This window comes from Numenius arquata, chromosome 2 (assembly GCF_964106895.1).
Source record: "Numenius arquata chromosome 2, bNumArq3.hap1.1, whole genome shotgun sequence".
Taxonomy (NCBI): Eukaryota; Metazoa; Chordata; class Aves; order Charadriiformes; family Scolopacidae; genus Numenius; species Numenius arquata.
The window spans coordinates 84,144,205-84,171,616 of NC_133577.1; the positions used below are offsets into that span (position 1 = coordinate 84,144,205).

Genomic DNA, 27,412 nt, shown 5'->3' on the forward strand with positions numbered 1-27,412 from the left:
AATAGAAAAGTTACACATAGGAAAAAATATTCATATGTACTCCAGTTTGCTTAAGTCTTGATTTTGGACATTTGGAAATATGCATTTCTAGATTACCAGGACACCCAAAAGATTGCTTCCAGAATGCCACTGAGAATGTTATTGGTATGTTGGTAGGAACAGTAAGAAATTTGAAGGGAAAGGGTAAAAAGCTGTGATGTGAAATGAATGTCATTTGCTTACAACACATCTTTGTTTGACCTTGCTAGAAATTGATTCAGCAAAATCAAATATAAAGGTGTTTGAAGTTTGAGAAACTCCCTGGGCTGAGGTCTCCAGTTGAGGGTAAAAGCTGTACCACCTCCCACAGCCCCAGAATGCCACTGCCATTGGACGGGGTCTAATACCACTGGCTCTGCATTCTGAGCAACTCCACCCCATTTGAGAGATTGGAAGCTAAAGGTAAGTTTTGGTACTTCTCTCTTAGAACAGTTAATTGGATTCTTAACACTGGAAATGTTTTTATAGTATTTGTTTTATTTGATCATGCATAATACTGATTCACAGCCTGCAGATTGAGGAGACTATTTATTTTTCCCTGGATATGTCTTAGTTCCTTCCTCTGAGAGGAATACATAATCTTCATCAAAATATTTGATCTTACAGCTACTGCAGATGCCAATATCATTACAGTGTGTTCCAATATATTACACATAAGGGAAGTACAGAGACATGCAAACTTTACAAGTTAGTGTAGATGCTATAGTCATATGTAAATATTTTTTTCATAGAGATTATCATTACATTTGCTGGTTTTGTCTATGTGTATGCAAGATTAAATACTTATCAAGCCCTTTAAAAACTTTTTTTTTCTAGGCAATGTGAAATGAAAACAATTTTGAATAATAAGGTTTTTTTGGTTGTTTTTTTTTTGTTGTTGTTGTTGGTTTGGTTTTTTTTTATTTAGTTGTTTATTCAGAGGAAAATTTACACCAGATATGTTAGTATTACATTTTGGGTTAATAGACAGCATCCTTTACAGCAGACACATTTGGGATAGATACATTTATTTAGATTTACATTTGGGATAGATAACATGAAAAATGAAAGCAAGACCATACCCAGCCCTGTCAAAAATAAGCAGCAAAAAATGTAAAGACAGAACAATACCAAGCTCCAATATACTTCAGTTTACTTCAGAGACCATTTGCATTTTTATTTTATTTAATTTCAATTTTTTGTAATGAAGCAGAATACATTTAGTAATATTGGAAGCTAATACTGAAAGGTGCAATTCAACTAAGTCTTCTCAAAGACAAGCCCAAGTGACTCTACCTTCTCCCAGCAGCAGCTGAAAAGTCTTTTTGAATAAAGCAAATGAGGGAAAAATGAATGCCTTGTGTTGCTGACCATCCCCAGAGGAATTTCATATCCTCATGCCTAAACCAGCTTCATAAAGACCTCTTTTCATGAAGCTAAAATTCAGCTTGTTGCTCAGCACACACAGTCAAAAAAATCTTGTGCATTTCTTATACTTAATGTAAGTAGCTACAGTTTTAAAATTAAATATTTAAATGTGTGTATTATAGCATCACATCAGGAGTACAATTTATTAGACTTATGCTCTGTTCATTATCACTCTCTGTGCTTTTGGTGAAATTAGTGGTAGCTGTAGCGAAATCAAGGTGTAAGTAAAGAATGCTGAATAGAGCCTTGTGTGAGGCATCTTATATGATAAGAGTGAATACATCATGTACAAGGAACAGGGAATGCATAAACACTACTATTTGAGCCCAGCATGAATTTTCTACTATTTTACTAAAATATGTAACTTTTAAACAGGTGATAATCCAATCTTACAATTCTGTTCTCCAAGGAGAACAGGTGACTGTACTATGCTACCGTTTCTTACTACTTTAAAAATTGTGTTGAGTGAATAACGAAGTAATGCAGAGTATTGTCACTTACAGAGCTATGGAGGACACAGACTGCTTTGTATTTTGCTCCCCAGACCTTTGCAGAAGTGATGGTCCAAATATGCCACACCATTCAAGAAACTGAATTTTTTTTCTGGCAAAATAACTACTCGTGAAAAGTGTTTTAATTATGCTTATCCAGAGGCAATAAAGAAAGAGGTCTTAAAGTTTTCTATTTTTATTTTTTTTTTATGGTGGAGGAGAAAGACAAAATTACATTGTTGTACATTTCAAAAGATTATTCATTGTGATAGACACAAATAATATAATAATTTAGATTTTGGCTAGTTACTCAGAAGTTCTTTTCTAATGGTGCATTGGAAATAGGTGAAGTTAGATGAAAATGGAAAGAGATGAATATACATATTGTCCTTTTACCTTTTCAGGTACTTTCTCACTGAGATCAGTTTTTTATACCAATAAAAATCCATATGTCTTTTCTAAATTATATAAAAGTTAGTATGGCCTGTAGTCTGACTAAATTCTCAGATCTAGGGACTTTTCATGAAACAAAACAGAATAAACATTTGATTCATCATGAATAGATACGAGTTATGCATCAGAAATATTGTTGCATACATATAAGTACTGAATTTGTGAGATTAAATTTTCATAGATTCCTTGCAAATACCAGATTCCCCACATTTTGTTCATTTTCTTCTATTTCAGGAAGGAAAACAGAATGCAGACCTTTGTAAATATTTTTCTGGGATTTTTTATCTTCGAGTCTGTTGGAACTGCACCTGTCACTGATACACTAGTTTATGATTCTGAGTTCTATGACATACCACTTGGAGAGCTGCCTCACCCATTTGTCTATGATGAAAACGAGCAGTCTGACCAACTAGAGGTAATCAGAACTTCATTTATTCTATCTTTCCAAAGCGTATAAATGCAGTGCCTATTGATGTATTTTTGTTGGCCATGAAAACATTTATCAGACAAATCTGCTCATATGGTTGCCATTGCCTTTGGTTGATCAACAGTTTTCTGTGCTAACAATACACTGTAGCTCATTCATATTTTCTCTAATCTACAAATGTGGACAAAATATTTCCTGCTTATTTTTTTTTTTGGTTGTAATCTTCGAGAGTCAAGGAAAGCCACCGTGCTTATCTCAGGTATCGTTGCATTGCCACAAATTCTTTTGGAGACTGTCCTTTTGTTTTTTCTGTCAGGATGAGGCACAGAGGCAGCTGAGATAGGACATTCAGCATTCCACATTAAATGACTTTGTAAAGTGCCCTTTCCTGGTTTTGTTTCTTACAATAATAGTTATGTTCAATACAAGTATCTCAGGTTATAAATGCTAGTGGTTTCTATTTCTGTTAGGAAAGTGGGCAGAAGGAAGTAAAAAGAAAGGGAAAGCACTTTAATTGAAAAATGGGAAAGTAAGAAATATTACTGAAAAAAAGCTATTGGAATTCTGTTATAGTGAGATGTATTGTCTGTACAAGCAAGGGACTCAATTTTTTGACTTAAATGCCTCCTTCCCCTCCTACATTCCTGTATTTCTCTACATTACTGAAAGGCTACATTAATTTTAGTCTCACTCTTCTGCTTAGTCTACATTAATTTTAGTCTCACTCTTCTGCATAGACATGGACATAACTTCCCTGACGGTGATATGTGCACTGTATGATTCAGGATTGAGTGCAATAAAAGCTGAGTGAAAAATATAACATTTAAATAATAATATGGGGGATTTGCTATTACATATAATATTTTAGAAATTTTTCACATGACAGTATATAATTCATGAAAATATATTCTTTTGAGTGATTCACGATTGCAGCAGGAGGGACAGGAACTAGTTTTTCATCAAGGTGAGATCAAAATTGGATAGCAACCTTGAAATCAAAAGACAGAGACAATTTAAGAATAAATATATCCCAAAACTGGAGAACTGAAGAGATAAAAATAATCTCAAAGTCTGCATTAAGATCAGAACCTTACAGTTTAGAGGAAATAAATTATCTCATCTAAGAAGGACTGGGAAGAGCTTTTCTCTAAAGAAATTACTTTGCCTTTGGCTTGCTTCCCTGTGCCATGCAGAATCACAGCTCTTTAAATACCATGCACTTGAGCTTTCTTCACACCTACTTTTAGTCACTGGATACTTGCACTCTGTTTCACATTGTCTAATAAGTCACAGTTCCTGTCTTTCTTTGCTTTTAAAAATGAAGCTTTTATCAGTTCTACAGAAATGGCTTCCTTCCCAGAAGTGAGAGAAGCTATTTTGTATGTGCCTCACCGCAGAGATTTTCTCATTCAAACAATAGATTTCTTAGTAATGCATTGAATGGTAGGTGGGACTCTCCTGTGCTGTGCTCTGCCTGTGAGGTTCTATGGCACTGAAGCATAGGGTGGCACCTTTGCAAGTTTCTGAGTGAAGGACAGAGACAAGGCAAGGCCCCTGTGGTTCTTTTCCATCTGAAAGGAAAATCAGGATGATCAATATTGTACCCAACAAGAAAAGACACAACAGGTCCTATCACAGGTTTCTTTCTTTTGGGAAGCATGGAATAGGCAGAGTCCAAAAATTCTTTTCATTTTTTCTTCTAAACTTATTTTCCAGAGCAGGATTTTCTCCCATTATGGAGCTCTTCAGACAGTCTGCTTAAAATTCATCAAGTGAAGGTCATCCATCATAGCAGTTGAAAGGAATGTTACTTTGCATATGGATGGACCTCCCTGTGAGAACCCTTTTTTCCTAGATGTTTAGCCAAAATGTTTTTTTGCTTACATTCTGCTTACCATGTACCACCCAAAAGAAACCTAAGCATTCACAATTCCCCTAAACCCAGGAGAGCTCAGAGTGGTCAGTTCTGTACAAATTAAGCAGCTTTTATAGACATGCATGTCAGTCTTGCAAGTTATCTTTTAGATACTGAATATTATTGACGTTCCTCAAGTTTTAAACAGAATACATTTGATTTCTTGATCATGGTTATGACTTTCCTCCCCACAATTCTGTTATTGTAAAGATGTGAACTACACAAGTGGCTCTATGTGTAAAACCCAGTATTTATCCAAGGTCACAGGTTAGTTTTTATTATGCATAGCTTAAATGATGAGTGATACCACAAGGAACCAGATAAACAGCAGGCCTTCTTTAGGTCTAGCATGAGTACAGTAACTCTTTAGGGCCTGATTTAAGGCCTTCTTTTCCCTTTGGAGAATTCTGTATCCTGTCTTTAGCCTTCTGAAATAATGGAGAAAAAATTAAATAGCATTTTCTGATGTTGCTCTTTTCAATTTAAGATTTTAAAATTCAGTTACATGCAAACACAAACCATTCTGTTTAACACATTTTTAAACTCATTGGAGAAATGAAAACTTTTCCAAGGTTGTGCATCCAACTGATTTTCAGCAGATCCAGGAGAGTGACTGGTTCTAGGACATCATATGTGTTTGGTGTGTTGCTCCTGTTAATTTCAATGGGAATTAGGCACCTGTGCATCTTAAGGAATTAAAATAAAGCGCCTATTTCAGTATGTCTTTTGCAGAATGTTACCCATGGGGTGCTGTAATCACTCATTCAATGTGTAACCACCAAAGTAAAGAAAAACCTAGAGGTAATTAGAGAGGGATTCCTCCCATTCATTCTATCCCGCTATAATTAGGTGTTGCATCCCAAGACTATCCTCCAAGACAACTATGAATCATTCTCTTGGGTTATCTAGGGTGGTGGGTTGACCTTGACTGACTTCCAGGTGCCCATCGAGCTATCTTCTCACTCCTGTTCCTCAGAGAGACAGGGGGAGAAATTAAGATTAAAACTTGTGAGTCAACATTAAGGCAGTTTAGTGAAGAGAAGCGAAGGTTGCAGACAGAAGCAAAGCAAAGCCAAAAGATCTATTCTCTACTTCCCATCAGCAAGTGATGTCCAAACAGTACATGTAGCAATTGCTTTGGAAGACAAATGCCTTAATAACAAAGCCTGCCCCCTTTCCCTCCCCCGCCCAACTCCCTTCTCCGTTCTCATGGCTCTTTTTTGCTAAGCATGATGCCATATGGTATGGAATATCCCTTTGGTCAGTTTGGGTCAGTTGTTCTAGCTATGTCCCCTCCCAACCCCTTGCCCCCCCCCAGCCTTGGGATGGGGAGGGGGCTTGGAGAGACAGTCTTTATGCTGTGCAAGCTCTGCTCAGCAGTAACCAAAATACTGATGTGTTATCAACATCATTTTAACTGCAAAGGAAGCATTATGAGGGCTGCTATGGGGAAAGCTAAATCCATCCCAGTCAGACCCAATACACCTATCTTCCTCAAATAACTTTAGATGCCCCCTGGGCACCTGCCTCAGGCTTAGCACCAAAATTTCAGCTTAATAAAGTTAATCAAGAGTGACTGAGTTCAAGTTCATGACTTCTTTTCTACTTCTCATACTCTGGAAGTATTTTTCCTTGTGAAGTATGTATTCCAAAAGCCAAGTGTATGTGTGTATATACACACACACTTCATTGGCTTGCAAATGTTTTTCTGAAAGGATTTTATCTAGATAATGGCTGGTTTTCCACTTGAAAACTGTCAATTTTTTTTCATAGAATTTAGACTAAATTTAAAGTTTGGAAAAGTTAACAATGGAAATCAGAGGATATCTAGCATTGCCTACTAGCGTCAGCAGATCTGTTTCATTTCTTGCATTCTTTTCATTGTGTTCAATATGTGTACATGGAAAACATTTTTTAATGAAAAGATTTTGCATGGGGAAAATACTTGTATCTGTGAATTACTTGGGAGAATTGTATTGAATCCTCAATCAAAGCTATGCACTCATATGTATTAGATGAGTCAAATCTGGGTTATAAAATCTGTGGTTTCCAAGTTCCCAGGTTGTGAGACATGGAAGATCTAGCTAAAGCCTTGCATCCAAAGGCAAATTGTTACTGAAAAAAAAAAATTAAGTAATATATCACTCAGAAACAAAATATGTACTGAGATTTTAGAGAGAACAGTATCAACTCTTTCACAGATAATGGCAAAAAAAAGGCAATGTAAAAGAAAAACCTATTACCAAGGAAGAAATTCCAGGGTCCTAAAGGAGAAAGAAACTGCAAAGGAACATCACTGTGAGGTACTGTGCAAGCTTTGTATTGGATTTATCTTCTGGAACTGACAGTTACAATAGTATAAACATGAGCTGCTGTATCACCCCTTTTCTTCACAGTAAGGTTCATTATTATTTTCAATGAATATTTATATCAAGACAGGGTCCAGTGGCTCCAGTCAAGACTGGGTCTTCATTGTTCCAGCTCTGCAAACATGTACAAAGACAGATTTCCTTCTTTAAAATGGATAAAATAAGTCAGGCTGTCAAAGGCATTACTGTGTAAGCTTCTCGCTGGTAAAACAGAAGGTTCAGAGTTTTTCACTCTTTGAAACTAAAGCTTTGTTTGGATAGGGTGTGAGAAAAACAAATTGTGGAAAGAGATTCCTACGTACATCAGCTATTAATGTCTAATAAAATCACATTGCAAAGTTTTGATTACAGTGCCTGTTAAACATAACCATCCAATTTTCCTTCAGGTAGGAAAAGTTATGTTAGAAAAATAAGACGTGAAAATACGGGAACATCAGGCAAATATTTTCATCAATAAGCTAGGCTATCAGTGAGGCTGAGAAGCGAGGGAGCTATCCTAGCTCTGAATAAGCAGCAAAACAAGCGAGTTGAATACAGGTTGGTCTGGGTGTGTGTACACAGAAGAGGTGAGCTGGAAAGTACCACCCACAAAATAATCAGAGACAAGCACTGTGAAAGCCTAATATTTGATCCCGCATTAGCTTGTTCGTTTTGAATCAAGGTGGAACTGGTGCCTGCACAAAGCGCAGAAACTGAGTCACACACAGACATTCACTTATATTAACATGTGCATACACACAAAACATCTATGCTGTTGTCATAACATGCATGAAGATGGGTCTTACTTGTGCAAGAGCTCCCACTTGCTGTTCTGCAGTTGAGAGAGGCTTACACTGCTGTTTCTGTCTTTGTGGCAGGTATCTGATTAAATAGGTGGATATGCAATGACTTTTCAGAACACATCATATACACTTTTACAAAACTCATGAATTGGTACAATTAATGTAGAAGTCAGATAACTACATAGTTGATAAGTTAATTCAATTTACCATTCAAAGCTTTATCCCCAAATAGGAATTTTTCTACTTTTTCAGAAAAGCTTTGACTACAGCTCTTACATTCACTTGGCTGTTCATAACTGATTCCATATGCTTCTGCACAGATGTCTTCATAAAAAGGAAATATTTGTGTGGATTAAAAAGTATTTATGAAATACCTGAGTGATGTTTAAACTATTTTGTCATATAGCAAAACCAAATGCAAGACAAAAATGAAGGATTTGAAATAGTATGTTAGTCCCTAAGTTCTGGTACAACCCAAGAAGGGTTTGTCTCACCCGCTTACCTATCTGAAATGTTTTTAAAGACTAAGTGTACTGGCTAAAGACATTTCTAAGCACCTAAAATCAATACTGGGCATGCTATTAGTTACTACTACCTTAGCTGAACAGACTAACTACAAGGAAGTAGCTGCTTTGCTCTGAGTCATTTCTATCTTTATTCATATTTAGTCTTTATCTAATGTATGGGACATTAATAATCCTTTGAACAAGCTCCCAGGTCTCAGCTCCTTTCATATTAGGTTACATAATCATGTTTCCTTTGGACGTTTTCCTTCTCCTGCCATGAGTTTTGCCTCTTTGGATGTATTTTGGCATTGTTTCAACATCTCATCCAAACTCTCCTCTGGACCCCATTTGATGATTAAGATGTCTTTTGGAACAGAAGTTATTGGGGGGCCAGCCTCGTTAAGCTAGCAACTTATGTCTCAGCTCTCTTGCTTCTTGGATGAACGGAGAATCATCATCTTTGTTTTCATCTGAACTGAAATGGAGTAAAACAGTTGTGCAAATTTAGCAGATGAGGTTTTTTGAATTACTTAGGTGCAGGAATGCCTCATTCCCTACACAAATAGTGTTAAGTGTGAGAGAGATAGCTCAGTAAATTCTTCGAAACATGCACAACTGCAAAGCCCTGATGCAATTTCTGCCTGAATCTTTAGCTGCACACGTATCAGGCATGTATCAGTAGAGTTAGCTCAGCAAAATCACTGAGTTTCTATCCCTAGATTCCTCAATGCAACCTAATATCTTGACAGATGGTGAAAGGCTTGGTGGACTGTCCACCAGTATCAGCATCGCTCTCATTTTTAATGACTTGTACCAATTTTTTTTTGTTTCATTTAAAGAAACGTTTCATAGCAACACAGTCCCTATTGGAACATCACAGAAATCTGGGGATTGAAAATTTACTTTGAATGTTATTTCTCAAGAGTGGTTTTGACTCTGGCTTTCTTTATGGGAGATCTAAGCTTGAGCCAGCTTCCAATTTCTGCTTTTCATCTTCCACTCCCGACTTATCTCTTATTAATAGAAGCTCTCTCTCTAATTAAGAGAAATAGTAGCTGTGGATACAACAGCTGCAGCTATTGATCCTGGACACAGAGTTCAGACCACGAGTTGAAGTAGGAAGTACAAAAACTTAATATGCAGAAAAAAAAATGTCCTATTATTATTATTCCTTTTTTGATATCCATGCTCCTTATTTTTTAGAATTGTGCAGCAATGCCTATTATTATGATGCAGAATGTTCCTCCCAGTGGCAGGAAATACACCACACCCATGCTCCTGTCCTTAGTACTTTCTTCTGTGCACCATATTCATGTCCTGGACCTGCCACTAAATGATTTTTAACTGATCTTGCACTGACAGCACATTTCTATATAGCATAACATCGTGAAGACAAACCTAAGCTATTAGAAACTTATCTAGTTATGAAGATACAGCAGCTTGTGAGCACTATGCCAGTTTCACTTCAGGCTACATGCATGGTCTGGATTGGATCAAAGTCAGATTAAATGTCTTTGCACTACAAACTAGAAATGAGAGGAAGACCAGGTCTGATGCCAGACTTTGGTCTTGATGTCCAGTAAAAAATACAGTTGCCTCTATACGGTCTCCTTTACAGCCAAAGGAAGACAGACAGGCACCTCAGGAAGTTGATTCACAACTTATGTGTGCTGATCCACTCTCAGGAAGTGATTCTTATTTCACTGTCTGCACCAGGAATGTAAGGAGACTAAGCTACTAAATAAGACCCTTAAATTCAATGGCTGAAGTTAAGCAAAGTAAATCCATTTCTTTTTGTTCATGTTTTTAACACTGTTTGGTTGTAGTTTGGATACAAAGCAATCACAGCACATTTAGGAAAAGCCAGGCTGGTGAACTGGGCAAAAGAACGTTCAGCTCCAGCAGTGCCTGGTCTGCCTGGACTGTGTGAGGAAATATCCTTGAGACCCTGAACCCTTCTTTACAGTGAGGTCTGGAAGTCCAACTGAGGCAGCTCCTTACCACAGGTCTGAGGGTTGACAAAGTTTCTGGTAGGTACTTTGGTCATCCAAGTTATCTCCAGCTTTGTCTGGCTGTGTATACCTACTTTGTAGCTTGGATCAGCAGGAGCTCTTGTGGAAATCTTCATTAAATAGCTGGGACTAGTTTTCAGTTCCTTTTGTGCTTTATAATAGTGCAAAGGCAAAAGCCCTGCTCTGAACTCTAAAACTGGCATATTTCTCTTTGAAATGTTATGTCTTGCAAAACTTCAGCACTGTTCCAAAGAAAAGCATCTGCTGTAGGCTAACGTTGATGTTACATAGCCCTCAAAGCAGAATGTTAGAAATAAAATTTCAAATACAGTGCTGAAGACTGACTTCATTTGTACTCATGGAAACACAGATTAGCTCCATTTATATAGACTTTCTTCATTGTCAAACAACAGAATTAGTAAGTTAAATCTCTGTAGCAATGTTGTGCAGCATAAATGTTTTTACTCAGCTAAAATCAGACATGACATAGATACACTTGCTTTTGAGACAAAAAGCTGTAGGATATTCTGTGGTCAAGGTGCTAAAAAGACTACTTCTCTTTTCAAGACTAATTATAAGAACCTCAGTCTACCTATATTTTCTAAGGCAGAAGCCACAGACATTACTTTCTAGAGAACTGGGTTCCAATTATAGAGCTCTGTAACTTAAATATTAAGGTTGGTCTGACTGAAGTATGAATGGAAATTTATGTATGTATGTGTATGCAAGACCCATCAGAAACAAAAAAATAGCTTAAAAACATTAGAAGGCTTACGGGGTTAAAAGAATGGCCTGAATTGAAAATTAAGGACACTGTACCCAACTGCACCACTTCCAGAATATTTCCCAGCAGCAAAACTGAGGAATGTATTGTTTATGCCAAAATCAAAGGTCCTGCACCCTCATAACATCGCAGCACAGATGACTTCTTGGTGAAGACCCTTCATCCTACCACCAGCAGACAGGAAAGAATGTTGTAGAATACAATATATACCATTCCTTTACATGTTAGCCATCATGAAATCACATTCCCAATGAGGAAAAGCGGGTAATGGGCAGCAACCTGGTGTAAGACTCTTGGATGCTGGAGTATCCAAGACTGAGGAAAAAGGCTGCCTCATAACAGTCAGTGAATCCTAAAGGAGACAGAAACCAGTCCAAGGGGTAGTTTTCAATGTTTGTCAAGAAGAACCCGAGAGGCAGTAAAAGGATTCAGTAGCTTCTGTACCTTGTTTTTTTGTGTTGAACACAAGTGATCCTGGACAGACCACTCAGGCACAGAATTTAGGTATGTGGGAGCATGTGGGTGTAAACATGAAAATGATTAAAATCTGAGAGAATGAGTGTGAGTAGGTAAAATCAACTTACTTTTAAATTTTGTAAACAAATATCACTTTCTGCTTTCCCAGATCTCCCTGAGTTTTATTACACTAATTTCTCCACACTACTTATTTATGTACTGAAAATGACAATTTATCCGAGCTGCAGAATTTTCAATCTAAGTAGATATTTCATTAACATGCAATGGCTCACAGATCTATTTATTTTTAAGATAGAACAATAGGGCCTTAAATGCAAACTTCAAGAAGAAACAGTTATGAGACACCTTTGGAAAGGAAAGCAAACCAAAAAGCTCTCCCATAATTAGACATTTTCTTGTAAGCCTTTGGTAGTTTCAGAACAGCTGTGGAGGAAACTAGCTCCTTTTGATAGGTCAGTGTGTGGTACAACTGTCCCTTCAAGTTTATGAGGTCTCTTTTTAAGTTCTGAAATTTTGTTTGTGTTTTAAGGTATACTTTTTGCAGTAAAAGAATTACTGAAACAGGACACACTTCAGATTCTCCTGTAGATTTGAATTTATTTAATGCAATTTATCAACTTTGTTCCTATAGATAAGGATATAGATAAGATATAGACTGAAAACAATAGACAAAATATCTGCCCTAACATTACACCACCTCGGAAGTAAAATGTGGCAATTGATGGCTTCCAGCCTTGCTATTTACCTCCTTAAATCTATTTATTTTCTGTATTTTATTACTTTGCATTGATTATGTGAGTTCATAATCCTCATGTAGATTAGTCTTATCTACATTTCTATTCTGTTCCACCCCTATTGGCTCCTAGCCCACAGATATTCTTTCATCTTACTTTATTTTCACATCTCAGCTTCCTGAGCCATTTCTAATCTTAAAAACCTTTTCATTTGTCCCGTCTGCTTTTCAGCCAATGGTGAGAGATAGGTACCTAAAGAGCCCATCCTAAAAGAAACATGTGTGGTCAGTGGCTGGAGCTGCTTTTCAGAAGTTTTGTCTCATTCTCTCATTCTCTGCTGTGAAAGGACATAGCGTAGACAAGATGCCTAGTCTATTCATAACTAAAGTCACAAGTTGACTTTCACCAGTTGTATCTTATCAGTCATTGATATATTCAGATTTCTGTGCTCTTGACTTTTGTAACTTCCTGGTCTGAAAATGCCTCTAAATTGGCCATCCACATTAAGCAGTTTCATTTGTAAATGTAGTCACATTGGATAAATGTAGGAAAAAATAGATACTTCATGCAATCTTAGGAAAGATATTACTCTGCTTGCAGCATGTCCTGTGTCTATTATTCTGCACTGGTATGCTCTAAATTTCTTGATTGATTCCAAAGACAAAGTAGGGTAACTATTAACCACATAGTTAGATGGCTAAAGGCAGGTGATGTGATTCCCTTTCAGTATTTTCCTATACCATGCATTAAATCTGGCTTGGAAGGCTGATTCTGATTATGACTTGCAACTATTGGCAAAGAGAAATGTGCATTATTGTATTTCTCTACAATATTCTTCCTGCTTTGTGATTTTTCATAAAGAATATTAGAGTAGCAAAGGAAATACAACCCCCTCCTTACTCCCAACCATCCCCTTACCCCCAAACCTATGGAGAATATGATTAAATGACGTAGAATCATTTGTTTCAGTTTTTTAGTAAAGTGCATGTTGCCAAAAATAAACAAACATCTGGATGACAAAGGTCCATTCTGTACATTATATAGTCCAAGTAACATATTTGTCTTGTTAGAGTCTTGCGTGATTTATCAAATATGTAAAAGCTAGAAAGCTGCATGGATCAGATGACTGATAATGGAAAACAGATTTTTATCTTTAAGTTACTGGTCCAAGTCCAACATATTTACAGAAAGCAAATACTCCTCATGCTCCAGGTCTGGTATGTAATACACATGTATCAGTGAACTCCTACTCTGTTACCAGTGTAAAAATGGCAGCGTCATTAAATTCATCATAATAACTGGGATTTTTTTATGACAGTCACAACTGGTGCAGGAGACTGAATAGATAATACTAACTAGCTGCTTGGAATAGTTTCTCTAGAACCCAGATTTAGCACATTGGCAAGGAAACTATGGGGAGGCTTTCAACTGCGCATTTCCAAAACTAGATAACATTCTGTAATAAAAGAGACATAACAGTCTAGGAACAGAAGTACTAGAAGTTAATACCTCTGCTTTGGTACCCAACAGCTACAGTGATTAATCAACTAAGAAAACCTGAGAAAGCATAAAGCAAATCACAAATTCCAAGCTGGTAAGTTCCATAAAGTATGCCCTCAAATATTCAGAGAAGTGGCAGTCAGTGTAGATGACCCAAATCCCAGGACAGGCAAAAGGAACATTATCTTAGATCTGAAACCTATTTATAAACTGTATCTGGAAAATGCTTTTCTCCAGAATATTATTCTTAGTAGAACTGCCATGAAAGATCCATACAAAGCCATTAACAGGTCTCAAACACTCTGGATTTTGTTCCAAAGTTCAGGACAGGGACTCTTATCTCATTTCCACAAAACTGGTGAACTAGTAAACTGCATGTGCAAGCACTTTAGTGCAGTACTACCTTGGGTCAATAAAAGTCTGGAATGCATCTCTCCCTCTAGGGTTCCTCCATTCGGACAACATCTGTCCCATTTCCTTTGTTCCCAAAGTCTTCTTTTGATTTGTCCCCAAGTCCATTCCTGGTTAAGCTGTCTTACTGTCAGTGCTGCAGATGGGAACATTGTGTATTTGTCTGCACAAAGCAGCAAGGTACGTCCTTACTCTTACACCAACAGGTTACTCATAGTTCAGCTGAAGTTCATTTTGCTCACTTGATCTCCAAGTGTTTTGCAAAGTTATGATCCTAGGGCATTGTATCAGGGCATTTTTATCCATAAACTCTACTTAGTAATAGTATCTATGGCTTATTGGAAGACAACTAAAGAACGTGAAGTGTATGCAGTCAAAATCTCAGTCTGTGAAGTTTAGAGTGCTACCTGGTTTTTCATTGCTTCCACATTCTCTGCCTTCAATGAAACTAAATGATGCAAAATATTTGAAGCTATGACCACTATATAACTTAAACCAAATTATTTCTGTGCAAAAAGTAGATTTTAGATGGTTATTTAGATGCTCTCAGGCAGTCTAGGAGCATAATATTGCTAGTAATGGCATATAGCTACACTGCAAAATCCAGTCTATTATGAAGTGTAAAGAGTTTTCTTCCAGAATTTTGGTTATATAAATATACATATACGAATGTATATAGTTTTTTGACATAAATATATTTAAAACCTATCCTATCAAGGAATAATAAGACAGAAATAACTCTACTTGCAAAATATCATATAGTTAAGCTATGAGGTTCAAATAGGGATCGGAATATACTTTGCTTGTGCTTGGGACCCGTATCTCAGGTGTGTTAGTTCCTTTAAACTTTATACCCTACATAGAATGCCTAATTTGAAAAATCCTAACCACCTGTCCCTTCTGGATGCAATCTACTTTTACCTGTATTTTACTACTAGAAATTATGAGCACTAGTGCGAGTGATTTCAGCAATAGGTTCTCCATGGGGACAGGAAATTCAGCAAAAAATCTCAAAAAAATGAGAGGGTTGATCAGGTAAAGAACCTCAGGATTCAATAGTTTTATGGTAGTGTTGTGCTAGAAGGCTGCAGCAGAGGAAAAGCTTTACTAAAGCATAATTTTATGCTTCTTTTCCTTCACACTTGGGATGAAGACATTGTTTCAAAATTCCTGCTTTTGATCATGCCTTAGATATAGGCTAAGGAGCGTTAACTGCAGAACAGAGGTGCAGCACCCTGCAAGTGGATGTGTTACCTAAACTTTAAACAGAACCTCAGATCTGTAAAGCCCTATAATGACAGTAATTCGTTGTCGGGCACTTAAAAAAAAAAAGAAGTGCACTTTTGAAGGAGGCCCTGAGGTGATCAAACAATGTTATCACACATGGGGAAATCAAGATACAATGGTAAAGTAACTTGCAAAGGTCACATGACTCACGTGGATTCTCAGTGTCTGGGTGATTACAGTAAGCCACTGTGCCTCTTTGCCTCTGTCTCTTTGCAAACCTAGCCCCCTCTGCAACAACCCTGGCAAGCCTGCACTACTCTTTTTATGAGGGTGTTATGATGCAAGAAAATTGCTACATCTTTGTTTTTATCCTGGAGTGGTCATATAGCAAAATTAATCAAATGCATCTTTAGAATTAGAGTTAACACAATAAAATTCACTGGTTTGACTACTTATGTTGAGGGGAGAGGAAAAAAATAAGGTTTCTATTTCCATGAAAGGAATTGCCAAATTTTATATGATTTTTCTAAACCAAGATTTTATCTAACTTTTTTTTATTTATACCCTTAATTTTTCGAACTACATAATGTAGCTGCTGATGAATAAAGCTAGCCAGTCTTCTGTTATTCAGAAGGTTCAGAAAAAAAATGACAAAACCACTGCCAACATGTTTGCAAGTAGTATGTGAACTTCGACTTCAAAGTTCCTAGATAATAAGATTTCTAAAGTATGTTAATATTTTTAAAACAGACCCACACAGCTACGTTGGATTTGGATTTATGCTGGTACAATTTACAATTTTATGGTCAAAAGACTTGCATCTTTTTCATACTCCACAACAAATTTTCCTTTGTCACACAGGATATACCAATTTTTATCACAAATTTAATTTAACTTCAAATAAATGCAGAAAAAGCATTTTGTTATTATATGTTCTTGCTAATGGAGTATATGCAGTGTGCATGCATGTGTGCACATGCACGTGCATGTGTGCATATCTCAGTTTAAAACACTGAGATAAAAAGTGAATGAGCATACTGGAGTTTCATGAACTGTTTACACATCATCAGAATTCATTATGGCTGCCAGATAAAATGCAGCTCAACCGCTAAACCTCAGAACATATATGACCTCTAGTGGGAGAATATGAATAACTGGAAGAGAAACAGCTGCCGGTGGAAGTAAACAGTAACATTTCCTGTTTCCTCTTAATTTCCCTAGACAGAGATTGGGACAGCACTACCTGCTATAATTCAAGAGAGTTATTCTTCTGCACCATTGACAGAAGAACCTGATGAGGAAGCATCAACTCCAAAATTAATCGATGGATCTTCAGCACAGGGGTCTGGGGTTCCTGGACCCCAAACTCAAGACGGTTAGTAGGAAAGAGCAATGAGTTTCACGTGTGTAGCTTTACTTGCTTATGAATGTCTGCCTCTCTTACTGAAGAGGAGGTATATAATTTCTGTGCCTCTTTTACTGTAGAGATGTATAACATGCCTATCTTGAATGGTCTGAAGTCACAGAGGTGCCTAGTCAAAATTTTTCCACACTATTTCAGTAAGAAAATGACTGTGCACCCATGAAGATATTTTTCAAATAAAACATTATTAACACTTAAACACATCTTAAGAAACTGCTAATGGTTGGCAAATGCTACCAGTACTTTTTTATTAACTTAGATTTCAATATAATTACCAACTAACTTTATCTTATAGTGTTTTGTTACGTTACATGTTTTTTATAAATAAATAAAATATTTTTACAAAATATAATTAAAAAGTTGAACAATTTTGGACCATGAAAATTAGACACTATGAAACTTAAGGAAAGAAACTATTTAGAAATTTTGGGTGAAGCTGATTTTCTGTTGTTTGGACAAGCTATAGTAAAGACAGAACTTTCTGCATCTCACAAGGGAATTAAAATTCTAAAACACAGTCTGTCCCTCTCCCATGCAAACATTGTGGTGCTAATAATTGTCATTTGTTAACAGCTACTCTAAACTCTTGTAGCTGAAGATCACTAGAGTTATCCACTGCTGTGATGTGTCTTTTTGCTGTGTGGCTATCAACATAAAAAAGGAAAAGCCTATGCCTAACACTATAACTGAGTGCTGTAGAAGACAAATGAAATGGGGGGTTGGGGGGGAAGAAAAAAGAGTTCATGCTTCCAAAATTGTGTGTTTTGTGAAGAGAAATTAATCATTCCTGGTCTTGTTTTTATACATATTACTAGTGAGCCTTGGCTAGGCAAAAAAAAAAAAAAAAAAAAAACACCAAAAAAAAACCCCACCCAAACAAACAAACAAAAAAAAAAAACCCAAACAAAAAAACCCACTGATGTCAAAATAAATAAAAATGGAAATGAGAATTTCCCAGGAGAGTTCTGAAAAAACCACACAGCTTCCTTCAATTTTGAGAGCTACAGGATGCTGCAAAACATTTCACGTAAATATTACATCTTATGAGTTCTGTATCTGTCAATATTTTTGAGCACTGAATGCAAATCAACTAGTGCATCAACTGAAGATATGCATGGGAGGCTCAAGGCTGTAACATATCACATCAGATATTTTGTGTCTTTATTTTTTTTTCAGCAACATAGTTTCCTTTCACAAGTTGCTGCTATTCTTGGCTTGGTAATGGATAGAAGACAACAAGGCTGAAGAACGTCAAGCCAAGTTCATTTTTCTTGTTGATATCTTTTTGAATCCTTCCCATTACTCTGTCATTTTTCAGTCTGCACCAGCCATAGGTGACAAATACCACTCCTCCAAGATCAAAAATAGGGCAGAAGGGGAAACTCTCTTCCTGTACTATGTTGCAATATTTCAAAAAAATGTCAGCCATCCTGAACTCTCCATTCATTTAGGCTTAGATTTGCTGGAATGGTTCAAGGTGTGACCATTTATTTTTTTCCCTGTGTCAGGCTTGCTCCCTGTAGCTAATTTCAGCTGTCCCGTGAAGGAAGTTAGGGAGAGTATAAAGAGTCTCATCTCTGCAGAAATGTTATTCCTGGATGTCCAAGTAGAGATTCTCAAATAAGAGGGTACCCTGGTCACTGATTCTTTAATCTTGTCTGAAAAGACATCACATATATTGCCCACCCTTCAGTTAGTTACCACTGCCTGTCAGTAATTGGCATGGAATAAGAAGGCAAATCTTCCATGTAGCCACAACCAATCTGGAGAAAAAACTCATCTACAAGAAAAGCGTTTTCATACTTATTAATTATGCTACTATTTTATAAAGTAACCGGAACAAACAATCAACAATCTGCTACAAGGAGGAAGAAAACAGACAAGTATTTCTATGGGATTAAAAAATGAGAAATGATGAAATGCTGATTTATACCCATAATCAAAGAAACGATGTATCAAAAATTCAACACATAGCAACTAACAACTTTTCCTACTGAGAATGACATTCAGACAAACTAGTCAGTGTCACAATTCTCACCAAATTTGAACAGTATCATCAAAAGAAACTTCTGAATTCAGGCTATTCATGCAGTTTTATGACTGAGATGAAATGGCTTAATTTTTAATTTCCATTAACTTCTGGTTGTAACCAAACGTTTTGTTAATATGGTCTCCAAGTTACCTTAACTCAGACTGACAGAGAAACTTTTCATTATGCTGAATTTCTGAATTGGAAAACATAATTAAAAAACATGTAAGAAAATTGAGGTTCTTCTCCATAGCCCTGTAAGAAAATATTAATCTCCTTAAAAATTATTCAGAATTACTATTTGCAGATCCAAACCTGGGAAATCTTAACAAGTTTCAGTCATTAACTCTTATTTCTCCATCTAGATGGAAGTGCACATTTGCCAGCTTAGGGGAAAACTGATCTTTGGTTGGCTGCTGTCACCTAATATTCTATTGTTTTACTCTGAGAAACACTGTATTAGGACAAGTTAAATGACCTCCTACTAGGCATAGGCAGAAAAAAAAATTAGTTTTAAGTAGAATTTAATCACTTGTTGCAATTATATGATGTGGTGATCACAACAGAATGGGAGTGAACTTTATCATCAACAAAATCTTATTATGTGCTTAGGCGAGCATTTCATTGTAGTAATTACAATTTTTGAACATTTTTTGGTAACAAACTGTTTTCTTTTAAATTCTTTCATAGGCCTTCCCACCTGCCTTTTGTGTACATGTCTAGGGACCACTGTCTACTGTGATGATCATGAGCTTGATGCTATTCCACCATTACCTAAGAAAACCACGTATTTCTACTCACGCTACAACAGAATCAGGAAGATCAACAAAAACGACTTTGCTAACTTAAGTATGGATAGAAGTATTGTTGCAAATTAGCTTTAATGTCTATAATTTCTGGTTCATACTAATCTAAGACATAGTGATTTACTTTATGAAATGTTTGGTGATGGTAGGATTATACACATAAATGCACATATAGAAAAGTGGTTTGTTACTTTTGAATGTAAATGCAGATTCTTTTACAAAGTTTGGAATTAATAGAAATAACAATGTTTATCTGTCTTTTTGCTGTTACTTGTAACCAGCTTTGGAAACGTAGAAAAAACCCAAACCTCATGAAACATTTGTTGCATTCCTAAACAAAACAAGCTCTCAGGTAGACATACCTTCAAATATTTGCAAAGTACATGTGTGAAAGGGATTTCACCTTTACATTGTACTTAACTTGTACTTAACTTGGCTACCACAGTTAAAGATAACAAGAAGAGTTTTTTTCAGTATATCAATAAAAAAAGGAAGGCTAGGGAAAATGTAGGATGCCTTGGTGGTGGAAGACACAGAGAAGGCGGAGTTGCTGAATGCCTTCTTTGCTTTGGTCTTCACTGCCAAAGTTGCCCCTCATGAATCGCAGACCCTGGAGACAAGGGGGAAGGTCTGGAGAGGGGAAGACTTTCCCTCTGTTGGGGAGGACTGGGTTAGAGACCACTTGGCCAAACTAGATATCCATAAGTCCATGGGCCCTGACAGGATGCACCCGCGAGTGCTGAGAGAACTGGCAGATGTTATTGCTGAGCCACTCTCCATCATTTTTGAGAGGTCTTGGAGAAAGGAGAAGTGCCTGAGGACTGGAAGAAGGCAAATATCACACCAGTGTACAAAAAGGGAAAGAAGGAGGACCCAGGGAACTACAGGCCAATTAGTCTCACCTCTGTCCCTGGGAAAATAATGGAGTGACTCGTTCTGGATGTCATCTCCAAACACACTGAAGATCAAGAAGTTATTGGAAGTGGTCAACATGGATTTACCAAGGGTAAATCATGCTTGACCAATCTGATAACCTTCTATGATTTTATAACTGGATGGTTGGATGAGGGGAGAGCAGCAGATGTCATCTACCTGGACCTCAGCAAGGCTTTTGTCACTGCCTCCCATAACATCCTCATTAGAAAATTAGGGAAGTGTGGGCTAGATGAGGGGGCAGTGAGGCGGTGTGACAGAACTTAGAGGGTTGTAATTAATGGAGCAGGGTCAAGTTGGAGACCTGTAACCAGCGGTGTACCCCAGGGGTCAATACTCGGCCCAGTCCTGTTCAACATATTCATCAATGACCTGGACAAGGGGACAGAGTGTATCCTCAGCAAGTTCGCTGATGATACCAAACTGGGAGGGCTGGCCAACACTCCAGACGGCTGTGCTGCCATCCAGCATGACCTGAACAGGCTGGAGAGCTGGGCAGAGAAGAACCTAATGAGGTTCAACAAAGGCAAGTGTAGCGTCCTGCACCTGGGGAGCAAGAACCCCAGGCACCAATATAGGTTAGGGGTGGATCTTCTGGAAAGCACTACTGAGGAGAAGGATCTGGGGGTCCTGGCGGATATCAAACTTTCCATGAGCCAGCAATGTGCCCTTGTTGCCAAGAGGGCCAATGGCATCCTGGGCTGCATAGGGAAGAGTGTGGCCAGTAGGTCGAGCGAGGTCATTCTCCCCCTCTACTCTGCACTGGTGAGGCCACAACTGGAATATTGTGTCCAGTTCTGGGCTCCCCAGTTCAAGAGAGACAGGGAACTACTGGAGAGAGTCCAACATAGGGAAACAAGGATGACTAAGGGATTGGAGCACCTCCCTTACTAGGATAGGCTCAAAGAGCTGGCAGTCTTTAGCCTGGAGAAGAGAAGGCTGAGGGGAGACATTATCTATGTTTACAAGTACCTAAAGGGTGGGTTGAAAGATGATGGAGCTGGACTCTTTTCAGTGGTTCCCAGCATTAGGATGAGGGGCAATGGGCACAAGCTGGAACATAGGAAGTTCCATTCAAATATGAGGAAGAACTTCTTTACGGTGAGGGTGACAGAGCACTGAACAGGCTGCCCAGGGAGGTTGTGGAGTCCCCTCCTCTGGAGATTTTCAAGACCCACCTTGATGCAGTCCTGAGTAATGTGCTCTAGGCAATCCTGCTTTGGCAGGGGAGTTGGACTAGATGATCTCTAGAGGTCCCTTCCAACTCTGACAATTCCGTGATTTCATGATTGTACCTTTAAAGTGTATGTTCATTGGTTTACTCCAGAATTATCTCGGAAAATCTTCAGTAAATGAAAACTGCTAATCCAAAACCATTTGTGGCAAAATCTTTGGGTTTTGTTTTAGATCCAATTTTGTGAAAATAATGCTTATTTCATGATTTAATGAGGAGAAGTATGGAATCAGTGCCAAAAGAGGCTACTACAATAATTCAGGAGAATGCAAATATCCTTTTCTGAAAGAAATATATAAGGGTTTGGCTTGTGCAAACCAACATGAAGTTTGGGAAGGAATACCACTGGTATATAAAAAACCCAAGGGGAATAAATACTAAAAAGAGAGAAAATTTATTTAGGCCAAAATATACTGATAGTGTAAGAATGAAATAATAAAATAAAATGAAATTACCACGAAAAATATTCTGGGTGGAAAATAGAAGTAAGCTACAGAATAATATATTTAAAATTAATGCATATTAATGAACTGGTATTTAAGCATTGTTATTTTTTGCCAAAAATAATTTGTGTTGGTTTTTTCTTTTTTAATTAGAAAAACTGTTTGAATGTATTTTAGAAAAAAGTCAATATATCAAATTTCTCACACATAGAAAAATGTAAAGAAATGTGGAACAAGGTGGTAGAGAATATGTTTACTTCCCTTTAAATGTTATTTTTCCAAAAGATAACCATTTAAAAGATTCCCAGAACATACAGAAATTTTAAAACAATTAGCTTTAAAATCTTTCACGGAAAGATGTATGAAGAATGACACAGGCAATTCTAAACAGGATGAGAAGGAAATGCTGGTCCCCTTTCTCAGGAGAATTATTCAAAGATGGATTATTGCATTATATACATAAAGAGAGAGCTGTCACATAGTGGGTCAGGAATGGATCTGATTCAAGACTTTTAACCTGTAATTTAAATAACCCATTTGCCTTTTTCTTTTTTAAAACTTTCAGGAAATACATCCTTACATGCGTGTTGTATCTTATTTCTCTGCCAGACAATTTAAAGAGGATTGATTTGACTGCAAACTTTATATCAGAGATCCATGAAGATGCCTTCCGGAGACTGCCCCAACTTGAGGAGCTGGTGCTCCGTGACAATAGGATAAGGCAACTCCCTGAGTTACCACCCACCTTAACATTCATCGATATTAGTAAGAACAGGCTTGGTCGCAAAGGAATACGTAATGAGGCATTTAAAGTAAGTCTGGGTTTGATGGGAAAATCTTTTCTTCCTCTGTCTAAAGGATGTGGTCAAAAGAGCAAGTATGTATCCCTCTACAGTACTAAAACTGTTAAGGCTATAGGCACCATGACTGTGCTATATGTGCACCATGCTGCTGCATAATCTATAAAGATGGAGCAAGACGTATGAGCACTATCAGCTGGACATGAGAACCCTTTTATTCTTCTTTACAAAAACCTGCAATGGCACACTATGTTTGTATCTATGAACTAACTACCCACACTTTTCCTTCATTTTAATCCAAACACCTAATCTTTAACAGCAACACTTCTCAGCATGTGCAAATGAAAGTTCATGACTGTCTTTGAATTTCTGAAGTTTTGAACTGTATCATGCTGAAACAAAACGTGTTGCTATTCAGCAGTACTCATTGCAGTGATAAATGTCAAAGTTACTTGCTAGAGATTTTCAAAAATGTGTATAATTTTCTCCTGACTTTTTCCTTCATCCTCTAGGATCTGCATGAACTGCAGCATCTTTACATCACTGACAATAATTTGGATCATATTCCATTGCCACTACCTGAAAGCCTCCAAGCTCTTCATCTTCAGGTAGGCCACTAAAGTAATGGCTCTATATATCATGTCCAAATAGTAAGTTAAATAAAATTAAATTATATTATTTATATTATTAAATTAAATAAATAAAATTCTACGTTTATTGTTAGTACAGATTAAACTTAGTTTCACAGCTGTCAAGGGCAACTATAGTCTACAAGACTTCAAAGAGAGAAATCCCTCACACTGTTCATACAAATCTTCTGGCAGGAATACTTTTAGATATCCTTGGAAAGTTGCTTTACATATTGATTGTATCTATATCCAGTGCATTTCATTCTCTTAATAAAGGTAATTTCCAGTTGCTAACAGTTTTTCAGCCAAACTTTTCCATTTGACTGTGTTGGAACATCCCATCCACCATCTTTCTGTAAACATTTTTTTTGTATTTGCTTTTACATAAACTTTTCTTTCTGAATTCTTCCTTTTAACCTTTTCCATCTCTGCTTCTTTCCCTTTATCTCCTCTTGGACCAATGCCCAGTTTTGATTATCAGATGACGTTTTTATTTATTACATAATACAGTAAAAAACCTTTGAATAAATATCCTGATGTACCATACATAATTTGACGTCTATCAATAAATAAATCTATAGAAATATTCTGCTTGCTAGCTGACTATTTTTTTCACCTGCCCGTGCCTGTAAATTAAATATTCAGTGCTGAGTGCTACAGACCAAAGCTAGTGAGATGGACTTTTTCCACACCAATTTCTGACTAGCAAAGGAATGGAGAATGGAAGAATTTTCAAATTATCCTCATTTTAGGAGATGACCTTTTTAGTCTCAATTTCCAGACAATATTGTATTCTAGCAGTTCATTGTTGAAAATGGTTCATTTCAAGAACAAAAGCTCAGTGAAGATAAGGAATATAAGAGGAAATTAAATCAAAGGAATAAAACCTAAAGCATTCAATTTTCCCTGTACGTATATAGATGTGGGCTAAGCTCATGTGAGAGGGCCTGGGGGAAAGAAATTTGTCACAGATCAAATTGCAGATTTGTGCCTTTGCAGGTTGAAGCGTATCAAGACATCAGGATGATAATTATGGTTCTATGACTTTTGGACTGGCCTGTGCTGGTTCCAATTTGGGTTAATAAGGCTCTTCAACATGATTCCGGAAATGAAAATGCTCTATACTTCTACCAGGCCCCTCCTGCAAAGCCTGTCTCTGCTACACGGTCTGAGTTACTCGGTTCTGAAGCTTTGTACTGGCCAAGAAATTTTTCCCACTGCTTGGGAGATTTCTCTGTTGATGACTTGCAGCCACAATCTGGTCCCCTGGGTTCAAACAAGTATCTCTAAGTATCTATAAATTGTTCTTCGTTTTTCGAAGAGTAAAAAATTGCTTTCAAGCAACTATTCTGATAGAATTTTATTTTTTTTTTTAGAACAACAACATTCAAGAGATGCATGAAGACACTTTTTGCAAAATGAAAGATTTTAATTATGTACGTAGGGCTCTTGAAGACATCAGACTGGATGGTAATCCCATCAACCTGAGCAAAACACCTTATGCATACATGTGTCTACCCCGTTTGCCAGTTGGCAACCTCATCTAAGCTTTGACAGGAGCCAGTACTGTCATACGTTAAAAGAATCTTTAAAGACAAATTATTAACTCACTGCTACACTACACAAGATGTATTTTTTCAAATCTTGCTAATATGGGAAATATTTCTATTAATAATGAAATTGATTACTGAGGTACAAAGAATAATATGAAATGCTAAAAGACAACTCCATTATCTACCCAACTGTAAGTTGTATAGCAACAGTAAGAAAAACATTTAACTACAAAAAGTGTACTGAAGGCAATAAAAGATCAATGTAAATGCAAAATTTTATTCTGAATTATTAAGATGTATGAATTCTAAAGTTAAATCATTTTATATGTTAAAATCTACTATAACATAGTAAATATAGAAATAAAAATGAACTATGTGTACACAATTGAATATTTATCCCTCTTTCATTTAATTAAATATTTTTCATTAAGAGACAAATTCTTTTTTTTTTTTTCTTTCCTTAAACATCTCTGCATTTTGGAAAAGTACTAGCAGTATTCCAAAAAAGCATGTTTTCTTTAGCAAACAGAATCTTTCCTTGAATCTATAATGGAATGTAGAGATTAAACTTGTATCAGATTTCCCCCCAAAAGCACATAAACTAGTTATATATATACACCTTTGCGGTAATAATTGGTCTTTGTAATGCTGATTAGGCCCCAAGCTGCCTTCTGTATCTTTGATTAACTTGCCTGCCAGATTATATGCCTAATAAAAATATCATGTAAAATAGCCCATTTGAGAAATACTGAACTTTATTCTGCATAGGAAGTGGAAAAAACTCCCCTTGACATATTTTCAGTCACACAAAATATTGCATTTCAATATACTAAAAACCAGAATTCAGAGACCCAAGTCACAAATATCCTTGTGGAGCCATGGCTCAGGTTCCAATTATTTGAAACAATTTCACTGAGTTTTTCTGCTTCACTGTTTAAGAGCCTTACCGGCTAAAGATTAGAAAATTGCTCTCCCTTTGTATAGTTTGACCAACTCTCCTCCTATTCTGGGGGAGCTTTAATATATTTTTTTAGGGAGAAATCCCCCAGAAAAGATCCACTAGATACAATATAGGCACTTGTTCATTTTATTCTACAGTGACAAGCAGCAAATAACACCTCCAGATCTTCAGTGACAAAGGTTTGATGAAAGAGTTCAGCCAAAAAAATCCCCATAAAACCTAACAAATCCTTCCACTTACACAAGTCAATATTTAATATCAAAGCTCCCTTTCATCTAACTGAACATACATGCTCATTTAAAATGTAAGTGCAGCTGACTTGCTAAATTTCTGTTGGGCCAGCCATGGAAACTCTGTTCACAGAGACCACATTCTTCACCCTCACCATCACTTTCTGGAAGAGAACCCACTGGGAACATGGACGGCAGGTTTGTACGCAACAATCTCAGGCTAAAATCAGAGGTGAAGAAATACAGCAGGCTGCAATGACTGTGCCTTTATGACCGTACCTCTACCATTTGACAGTCTTACTTGAAATCTAGATAGGCAAAAGAATTCCAAACCAAACACAACAGCTGGAGCCTTCACTTCTGTTTAAAATAACTTTTCTTTGTTTTTAGACACTTATGCAGAACAAACTGTAGAACAACAGTTATCTTCATTTTAACATTTCCTTCCAATGACATGAGTTGTTCTCAGATACATGCTCTTAGAGCCAAGACAATATTTTTCTTCCATCTTTCAGTTCTCTTCTCTGTAAGGGTAACTGAAAGGTCAATGATTTTTAAAAAACCCTTCAGAGATACAGATGTCATTTCAGGCCTAAAATTTGAACATACAGGACTGTGTTTAGTGGTCAAAGGGAGGATGTGCAATACATCCTTCAATACACAGAATCTACACTGGTTTGTTCTAGAGCCATTTTGCCTTACCTCTGAGACTCAATTTCCCTGTTCTGTCAATCTATACTTAAACCACCAGGTTTATATTGTTTTTTCAATTAAATGAAAACTAATATTGAGGAGAAAAAACATGATTTGTTCTATTCGGTGGTTGTTTACTTTGAA

General features: G+C 36.9%; 1 protein-coding gene across 1 annotated transcript; it reads left to right on the top strand.

Moving 5' to 3' along the window:
* The first annotated feature begins 2,637 nt into the window (after positions 1-2,637).
* EPYC (epiphycan) lies at positions 2,638-26,110 on the top strand. The gene is made up of 6 exons (XM_074168728.1): positions 2,638-2,805; positions 16,756-16,909; positions 19,677-19,835; positions 23,012-23,214; positions 23,715-23,810; positions 25,208-26,110. Exons 1-6 carry the CDS (start codon positions 2,638-2,640, stop codon positions 25,376-25,378), a joined length of 951 nt encoding a protein of 316 aa, XP_074024829.1. The 3' UTR covers positions 25,379-26,110.
* Positions 26,111-27,412: the final 1,302 nt, after the last annotated feature.

What these genes read in the sequence shown, in the direction of transcription:
- EPYC (XM_074168728.1), top strand. Translation starts at nt 2,638, where the DNA reads ATGCAGACCTTTGTAAATATTTTTCTGGGATTTTTTATCTTCGAGTCT. An exon ending in TACGTAATGAGGCATTTAAA is followed by an intron (nt 23,215 to 23,714) that starts GTAAGTCTGGGT and finishes TTCATCCTCTAG; the next exon opens with GATCTGCATGAACTGCAGCA. An exon ending in TCCAAGCTCTTCATCTTCAG is followed by an intron (nt 23,811 to 25,207) that starts GTAGGCCACTAA and finishes TTTTTTTTTTAG; the next exon opens with AACAACAACATTCAAGAGAT.